This window comes from Colias philodice, chromosome 10, assembly GCF_061535455.1.
Source record: "Colias philodice isolate Cphi_HAF_F1 chromosome 10, ilColPhil1 Martin Lab GWU primary, whole genome shotgun sequence".
NCBI classification, from domain to species: Eukaryota; Metazoa; Arthropoda; class Insecta; order Lepidoptera; family Pieridae; genus Colias; species Colias philodice.
Window position 1 is genome coordinate 2,970,904 of NC_143095.1, and position 10,173 is coordinate 2,981,076.

The following is a 10,173-nucleotide window of genomic DNA, read 5'->3' on the forward strand; positions in this document are numbered from 1 at the left end:
AAGATGAACATTTTAAATAGTTTTATTTCTTAAAATGTAAAATTTACAAAATTTTGTAAATTGTTTAGATTCAGATCCATGAAATAAGTAAACATTAAGTACCTTAGAAACCATATCCCCATAAATATTGATAGGTTTACCCATCACTTGTAATAACAAAATTTTTAAATAAAATCTAATATCAAATACCTAATACAAACAACCATTCCATAAGCTTAAAAGTACATGTTGTGTTCTAAACAATTTCCAAATCCTATTAAATAGAAATTGGAAACTTATAAAATATCGAAACTCAAAGAATCTTTATCAGGAATACTTTGTGGTAGTTAGTTAACACTAAACATTTTCTAAGAAAATATAAAATTAGATTTATATTGCATGGCAGTGCTTTAATGTTTGTTTCTCCTTAATAATGTAGAGCAATAAAATATATATATATATGTATGTCTTATCTATTTTGTCATTCTATAAATACGTTTAATAAGTTTAAATAATAATATTCAAACACATTAAGTCAAAAACCAAAATACCTATCTTAACCGATTATCCCATAAATACTGAAATCACAGCCTTAAACCGTTTCACTGATTAAGTATCTTTTATATTATTTAAACGAATAAAGTATAAATTAAGCCTTAAAACTACGTCTTCATTGAGGAATCAGATCCGTAACAATTAAAATATAAAGGAAATGCTGAATGTTGTTTGATGGTTTCTTGAGGTTATTTATCTTCATCGCTCTTTATTAGCTGAAGCTGAAACAATCAAATTAAAAAGTTATCTGATTTTGCAGCTAATTATGTTATATGTACCTACCCACTTCATGAACACATAAAAAATGGTACAATTTAAGAAAACTTTAAAAGTGGGAAAAATTTCAAATTACTTCTCTTGCTTATGATTTTTTGATTGTAAAGTTACTTTTTGCATCATGATGTTAACGACAAAAAAATAGTACATTCTTAAAGTATTTAAATATTTATTAAGGCTGCTCTATTTTTTTGGTTCAAATCTGTTACGAGTTACATATTATAACCTCACCTGCACGTTAGGTTCCTGAACGTTATATTTAGCGCGCAGATAGTTGGCGAGCGGTGGAGTGAAGAGCGCGGGGTCGGGGTGCGGGCGGCCGGCGCGCTGCCACGGCTGTGCGTGTCTCCATACTAGAGACACCAGCGAGCCCACCACTACCACCCACACGAAACCGATCTGGAGAACACAAACACTCCTCTATATACACGAGATACACTACAAAGCCTAACCCTATTAACGAAGCGATAGTATAGGTGCTCTAAATATATAATTTACAAAATATAGTAGGTAAATTGTTAATGAAATGCCTCCACGTCATCGATACCAGCGAGCACACCATTAGCACCTATTCGAAACCGATATGCGCAAACACATACACGTCATGTCTCGACCTACCCTACATGCAAGATACGCTGTCACACTAGCGACACCTACGAACGATCTACTCTTAGGAATCCGTATTCCTGCCTATAACAATACTATATTCTACTTATACGGTAGTCGGTAACCCCTTTATAATGCGTCTTCGTTCTCGGGACAAAACGATCTATAGATTTGATTCGATTATAATATTATTGATTGATATGACAATTAAACTAGGTGATATAATACAAGCAATTTGGTGGTACATATATATTTTTATAGAATCTAAAGTGTTTTCAATTACCTACGTTAAAAACTTACCGGACTAGTCCACATATACGATATTCTATATAAATAGAAGTAATCATTAGGATTCGAGGTAGTTGTCGGCGTAAGAGTAACGTTATAAGGACAACTGTCCACATTCAGTGGCAGTTTCACAGGAACAGGTCGAGGGGACCCAAAGCTCATCCATAACGTTACGGACATGCCACTTAGCAACGCAGTGGACACTCCCTGGAAGAAATATTTACATTATGTTGAAATCAGATCAATTTATGTAATTATTTTGATTACTTGTATGTTTAATGATGTATACTACACTAAATGTAATACTACACTCAATAAAATAACATAAACTAGGAAAAATATCACACAATATGTACGAATACAACCTAAGAGGTTGATCATAATTATGAAAGCCAGTAGGTATGTGATCGTTAAAGGTTGGTACACCGCAGATAAGATTATTAAAGCTTCACGCGTCCTACGTACATTATTTGCTCGTAACTAAATCAGTATTTTATAGTAGGACGCGTAAGAACAGTTTTAAAAATTAATAAACATTACTAATGCATTAGCTGATAATAAAAGAAAATTAATTGATTTACCATTTCAGTAGCGTAAGTGGTGAACATTCCCAAAGTGAAAACTCCGAACAACGGGCCACCAACAACGCCGAAAATAGTTAAAGCCGCTTGCAAAACTCCTCCTAAATGTTCCGCTAAAAATGCCAGCGCTAGGAACAGGAGACCGTATCCACATGCCGCTATTTTTGTCAACCACGGGATATATAAATCATTTATTTTGCACCATCTGAAACGTAATAATTTACTCATTATCAAAAGCAATTATAGACCGGACTCTCAGTGGAGTTTCGTTTGCAAAAATAGCGGACCTAAATCTGACTTCTGATATATATTCTATAGAACCCAGACATCCTATAGACAGATGTTGCCAACCAGTTTTGTGGTCCCCCTCTCCCCACCCCGGTAATTAAATATGGCATACAAAGAAAAAAATAAAAATTTCCAAAACATGCCGTGTGGGGTATCAAATGAAAGAGCTTATTGAGTAGATCACGAATATATAGCATACTATAACATTTCTTACACTTTCTCTAAGATTTTTTAGAAAATTTACGAATATGCTCCATTTTTGAGTTAACTTTAAACCACTATAGATTGAAAACTCATGAATATATTTTTTAAATTATTATTATTTTAAATAATTAACAATAGTCCATTGTTTACGATTTAATAGTTCGTACAGTGAAAAAATTGCATGGGGGAGTGGGGGGAGCATCCAAAGATGGCGAGTATATTTTCAAGTTTATGCCAAATCTAATCACACAGAGGCTGATTCAAGAATTTTCTGCCATATTTTTCATTCTGTCAAACACAACGACAGTGCAGAGATAATTATTCTAAGCCCTGACACCGATATTTTTGTATAAGGCCTTTATTTCTGGCATAAACTTGAAAATATACTCGCCATCTTTGAATGCTCCCCCCACTCCCCCATGCAACTATTTCACTGTACGAACTATTAAATCGTAAACAATGGATTATTGTCAATTATTTAAAATAATAATTTAAAAAATATATTCATGAGTTTTCAATCTATAGTGGTTTAAAGTTAACTCAAAAATGGAGCATTTTCGTAAATTTTCTAAAAAATCTTAGAGAAAGTGTAAGAAATGTTATAGTATGCTATATATTCGTGATCTACTCAATAAGCTCTTTCATTTGATACCCCACAAGGCATGTTTTGGAAATTTTTATTTTTTTCTTTGTATGCCATATTTAATTACCGTTGTGGGGGGAGGGGGACCACAAAACTGGTTGGCAACATCTGTCTATAGGATGTCTGGGATCCATACAATATAATATATCAGAAGTCAGATTTAGGTCCGCTATTTTTGTAAACGAACATCTCCTTGGAGCCTGCTCTATTATTTCGGGAACATAAAAGAATCATACACATAATTAAAAATACCACCATTTTGTATTCCTTGTTAAATAATTGAGGTTCGCGCAAAACATTCACCGTCTTTCTTCTCACAGTAGCTAAGGCTTACGACTTACTAAACGAAATAATGAATACTTACGTTACCTACTAAAATAAATAATAAATATAGCAATTTCTCACCGAATATCAAGCTTATTTAATTTATTACCTAATAGACATTCATGCATGTCCTACCTGCTAACATAATCCGTAAGAGTCACAGCAGCAAGGGCATTACAAGATGCAGAAACAGTCGATAGTGATGCGCTAAAAATGCCTGCCACGAACAAACCGGCCAATCCTGGTACTGACCTCATCGCGTCAACCACATAGTATGGCATTAACTGATCTATCTGGAATATAATTAATATGAAATTAATATGACCTCTGTTTTAGGCGTAAAGTCTGCATCGTCGTTTATAAGGATGAACACGCTTGAAATCTATGAAAATATCCTATACCCTTCGTAATATTATGAGCGTTTAATAGAAATAAGTTTACAAGTTAGGTACCTATTGATCCCAATCAATAATTAATTATTGTCATGTCTGATTTGCTTTGCGAATAAAAAATAGTAGGAAATATAACTTACTCCCGCTATATTCTTAGTGAGAAAAGGATCGCAATCTTTATAAACAGCGTATATAGCAAGACCACTAGTACACGTCACAATACTGAGAATCGACAGAACTGGCCAGCTCCACCATAAACACATCTGCGATCGCGACAATGTACTGACTGTCAACAAACGCTGTACCTGAAAAACATTCATGTAATTACGAACCACTATCAAGCACTATCATTGCAATATACTCAGATAATGTAATTTTTTTAACTCACTTGCGTATGATTTACTGCGTATAAGGATAGGTACGTAATAAAACCTCCAACAATCAATGACCACCATGTGTGTCTTTCTGTTGGGTCCAATGAAAAACTGAAAAATGATGTTATCGATTTAATATCAGACCAAAACACATACAAGGTAAAACATTCTATATATATTCAATAGAAAACTACTTACTGTGTAAAATCCAGACGTCCTCGCTCTTTCGCTATAACGAATATATTCCCAAAGCCTCCAACTTGTATTGAAGCGAATATAACAACACTGACAACAGCGCTCAACATAAGAAATGATTGCAATAAATCCGTAAATAGTACCGCTTTCATACCCCCTATTGTTGAGTAAAATGTACACGCTAAACCCACCACTAATATAGATATTAATCTATCCAATCCAGTAACTGATTCTAGAACAATTGCCGGAGCATACAGCACCACCCCATTGTACAATATCATTTGAAAGGTATAGGGTAAAAGTGGGATAGATGCCGCACTAGGATAGATGCCCCATTTTCAAAAAACCTCACTTCCCAGAGTCCTGACTACGAATTAATGATTTAAATAGGAGCTCATATCACCCCGAACCTCGTGTACGCATGAGCTGTTGTTTGGTGAAGACGTGTTTCGCTAGTGCGTGTTATAATATCGGCGGCGAACTTCACGAACACGTTAAAATTTAAAAAGGTTGATATTTGCCTTTGCATAACTTTATAAGTATTAATAAATTTCACTATATTTCTTATTATGTCTATACACTGGTTCATTAAGTACAAATCTAAGTAAAAATAGTGGCTCTTTTGTTTTTATTTAATAAAAAAAAATACTGGGGCAGCTATCCTTATCAAAGAGTATAGTTGCCCCTTTTTTTTCGAGGGATAGATGCCCTTAGGGGCCTCTAAGGGCATCTATCCCTCAATACATATGTACATGTTATTATCGATAATCACAGGTACTGTTTATATTTTTACCTGATTGCGTCAGAGGTTTTCTCTATGTTAACCGATTTTACTCGTTTAATTTGCTTTTTTTGTTATGTTTACTTACTTATTAATGATCTGCCCTTATACTGATTGTAGGAGAACCACACCACGAAAATACAAACGAAATGAAGGAGGGCGAGCGCAAGTATATTCTTGGACAACAGAACAACTATGTGAACATGACATTTGCTGGTTTATCATATAAATTTTATTAGATTTCGCGTTTATAGAGTATGTAAGGCATCTATCCCACTCTGCAGGCATCTATCCTCCTTAGTATTTTCATGGTGGGGCAACTATCCAACTAGGTAGGCATCTATCCTCAAAAAAGGTGTTCTACAAAAATATTTATTACACATTATCTATAAATGATAGGATAAAAAATATATATAGTAATTCAAAACAGATAATTAACCTAGCTATATTCATACAAAGTGTTCGTATAAGATTCATGTTTTTAAAATTATGAGGCTATTTCAAAAAGTGGGGCATCTATCCCACCTTTACCCTATGTTAATGACGCCAACATTCTTATACGCGGACCAAATCTTAATTCCAAATATTCATAGGTACTCGTTTTTTGCAATCCAAAAAATACTGGCAAATAATATCGAGAGGCGATTGGAGTAGCAAGAAAATACGATATATTTATAACTGCAAATTGCATTCCATAATAATAATTTTCAGCAGATAGTCCCAAAATTGTGATTGCAGATACAAAGGAAGCCATAAGCGACACCGCTACGGGAAATATTGACATGTTTCGATTCGCCATAAGGTATTCCTGGAATAAAAAAATATTTTTAATTTGATGAACAAAAAGGCAATTATAAGTTACGTTTTTTTTTTAATTACCTCGTTTGTTCTCTGTTTACCGCCGCTAAATCTAAAATAAATACCAATGCCGATAGATATTAGCATGGTAGTGGCCATAATAACATAATCCCATGCTACGAAAACCATTCGTGCCATTGTCTGCAAAAAAAGGTTAGGTACTTAGCATAATATGCACATTAAATACCTATAGACGTATTGTATATTAAATACGATACATTAAACCATGTAAAGAATTCTGCAAATTTCAGATTATAATACAATAAAGTATTTAATTTTACAGCATTTATTCATAATGAGTACTGATAAAAAACATTGGAAACGAGTATTTCCGTATAAAAGGTACTTTTGCACTCGATTATCGTCATTATTATAATAAAAGTCTGTATACTATAGTATAAAACATGTCTTGTATTTCTTATCCTGATACCTGTGAACAAGATTGTTCTGAGAATAACATAATTAGATGTCTTCCCCATATACCTACAGGCTACATACGGACATACCATACAGCATACAAGCATCAGTCAATTGCAATTTGCACTTCGGAGAAAAATGAACCGAGTCTTCAATAACGCTTCACAAGTAAACTAAAACTTGTTTTAAGTGTTTCATATAGGGAAACAAACAAAATATATCGGTATTTATATTTAACAGTATTAATATCAGAGTAAGAAGTATTACTAATAATTATATAGGTACATAATTATAATATTATCCTTACTCGGAGCGTAACCTCGAAAGTAATTCTTATACTCTACAATATACGGTACAATTTAATTTTAAGCAATTAAATTGTTCTAATGTGAATAATTGTAATGCGCAGCCAAGAAACAGGCAACAAGAAACACGTTAATCTTCAACCGACTTCAAAAAAGGGGAGGTTCTCAATTCAAATATTGTATCTATTTCTTTTTTTTTAATTGTTCACTTTCGCATGGGTTAATAACCAATTTCAATGATTCTTTTTTATTTGAAAGCTTGTCCCTTTCGGTTGACCCCACTTATATTTTGTCTAGTTCTAATATGTAATTAGAACTTATAGTTACTTATACATATTATAAACTATGAACTAACGAAATAAACGATTTTTTTTTAATATTTATTGGATTTAACTTTCAACACTAGGTACCTACTTATAGCCTCAATGCCTAATTAAGAATAAATTAGGACGAAAAAAAAAGTGTTTTATGGGAAAAATTTTATTCTCTATGAAAATAAGATGAAAATACATTAATGTTTGCGATATACAATGATGCTAATTTTAAGGATTCAAGTAGTTATAATTATGTCCGTAAGGAAATAAAATAAACTAAAGAGACCCAATTATCAGACAACCCTGAGAATATATTGTATGATGCCCGTCGTACGTTTAATATTCTTGATTGGCTACCTAGTAATTGAGTAATAGTTACATAAATACCAACTAAAATACAGTGGTGGACGTTTAATTAGAAACACGTAACACAATGAAGTAGTCATCAACTTCATTTGCCATTTTTGGAACCTTGAAATGGCCATCTTTGCCAAAAGAATCATGTGTCTATCCTCGCGAGCAGTGATTTCTCATGGTCGAACTTTCTAGACACTTGATCAGACCTACCATGCCTTTTGAAATAGACTATAGCATTGAATATCTTTTTATCGAACACTCTTAATGATTTTCAATTTTCCTGTAACTCTAGTTTTTGTCAAAATGTAAACTTAAAATTATTTTTCTTGTTGATGGGTCACTGGTCATAAATCTTACTTTTACCCATTTAAAATTACTGCAAAGTTAATTAATTTTCAGAAACTTTTAGATAGAATGTTTAAAAAACGGTGCAAAAATATTTGTAGAAGAAAAAAACATTGGCGGCATTTCAACAGGTTTTGACTTTAGAATACTCGAACCATGCTGTTTCTAATTTGTTGTCCAGACTGAAAATACTCGGAAATTAGACTTCACCTAAAGTTGTTTAATTTTATTAATTTAAGCTAATGTTTGATTAAAATTAAGCAATTTCTTATAAAACTAGATAAACGGGTGTTCTATTACATATGAAATAATGCTTAATCTCTAATACGTTAATACACAAATGGCAAATGAAGTTGATGACTACTTCATTGTGTTACGTCATTGAGATAATATTACTACGTATGGAGGAGACACCACGAACAAAATCTGTGCGCCATTTTTTTGCTCTAACTAAGTTTTAAAAATTATTATTTAGTTAGGTACTTAACGATGAAAGTTATTCCTTTGCACTTTTCCGTATTATTTGTATTATTTGTGCAATATCGTAACACACACGAAGGCATGTTTGATGCGTTTCACTTTAAAACCATTAAAAAATACCGCTCAACATACGTCACATGACGTATGTTGAGTGGAACATAAGTGATGTAGGCGGTGTCGTCTCCTATTAATATTATCTCAATGTGTTACGTGTTTCTAATTAAACGTCCACCACTGTATACACACGCAAAATTAATGAGAAATTTTAAAATGTTACGAATGCGAATATTATGATAAGGTAGGTCTATATTTTAAAAGTGTTATTAATTCCTACTACTGTGTCTATATTTATTCAAATTAATAAAATAATTACATAATAAAGAATAAGTGATTTTACTATTTCATCTTCCTGTTTAAATAAATAAACATTTTTAGGTAGGTTATTACACTTAGTATGATCTAGAAATTTTCACAAAACTACTTAGGTATCTATGTAAAGAGAAATTAAATTAACAATAACAAAAGACATTGTATGAATTCATAATATTAGAAATAATTTAAATAATCGCGCTATTTATGACGTAAGCATAGACAACTTTTTAGATTAACCAAGAGATTAGCAGTCAATTTCTCATAGCAATGAAGTTCTTGACAGATGTAGTTTCTAAAAACATAAAAAACTAAAAAAAAATCTAACACTTCATACTATAATAATTATTTTTTATTCATTTATTTATTCATAATTGAACACATTAGGTAAGTTAATAAGACTCTTATTAAGTTAAATAGAATATAAATTTCAGTAGAATAGAAAAATTGTGTGAAACAATATTATGAAATTGGAAAAATAGGTCACATAGACCTCATTACACATACTAATGAAGACAGTTATTGTAGTCCATGTTATTAATATAAAATGATGATATACTCACAATGTTTGTTAAGAGATTTTTTATGTAAATGAATTATAAGTCAAAGGTTCCTAAACGTTACACTACAAGTTACAACTTAGCACTTCAAAAATAAATCAATCGTTGTACAACTTAGCGGTGCATTTTAAATAATACTAAATATTTTAAATTATTTCTCAACACACAACTCTTACTAACGATTACATCGTTTGTTGTGTACTAATTGAAATTTAAGTGCCGACTTCATGTCATAAAATTTTGAGGTTATATCGACGCCCCCCGCGAATAATCCGGTAATCGTAAAAGTGAAAATGTTCAGGAAAAATAAAAAACCATTTTTCCTTAATAACTCCATTAAACAACAAGTATCAGAGACTTTTAATATCGCATATGGAAGCTAATTTTTTCAGCTATCTGGTTATTTCAACAAAATTTAAGTAGTCCCAAGGGCTTCGTTATAATTTAGCTGGATGCATTTTACTATACTAGTGTAGGTCAAGCTCTGGTCAGTAATGTCACTTACGATATTGTTCGTGTAAATTTATATTTTCGACGGCAACAGTAATATCTTGTTGCGCTAATATTCGTGTTATTTGTTTTGTATACTGAACATTTGTAAAAATCTATTATTTGGTTATTCGATTGTTTAACAGTAACGTACATTTTATTGTTATAACTATTACTGTTTATTCGAATAGTT

At 32.0% G+C, this 10,173-nt stretch overlaps 1 protein-coding gene across 1 annotated transcript; it reads right to left on the reverse strand.

Annotated features, from left to right (window-relative positions):
- Window positions 1-15: 15 nt before the first annotated feature.
- On the reverse strand, window positions 16-9,631 carry LOC149485073 (putative sodium-dependent multivitamin transporter). Its single transcript, XM_089699756.1, has 11 exons — window positions 9,495-9,631; window positions 6,366-6,485; window positions 6,020-6,294; window positions 4,709-4,996; window positions 4,525-4,621; window positions 4,277-4,441; window positions 3,880-4,037; window positions 2,286-2,490; window positions 1,717-1,911; window positions 1,042-1,209; window positions 16-755 (listed from the first exon to the last, which is right to left on the reverse strand). Exons 2-11 carry the CDS (start codon window positions 6,480-6,482, stop codon window positions 723-725), a joined length of 1,701 nt encoding a protein of 566 aa, XP_089555882.1. The 5' UTR covers window positions 6,483-6,485; window positions 9,495-9,631; the 3' UTR covers window positions 16-722.
- Window positions 9,632-10,173: the final 542 nt, after the last annotated feature.

Coding starts and splice junctions, on each gene's coding strand:
- LOC149485073 (XM_089699756.1), bottom strand. CDS start 6,482: ATGGCACGAATGGTTTTCGTAGCATGGGATTATGTTATTATGGCCACT. Junction 4,038..4,276: donor TCACTAAGAATATAGCGGGA/GTAAGTTATATT, acceptor ATTATATTCCAG/ATAGATCAGTTAATGCCATA. Junction 756..1,041: donor TTCAGGAACCTAACGTGCAG/GTGAGGTTATAA, acceptor TGATTGTTTCAG/CTTCAGCTAATAAAGAGCGA.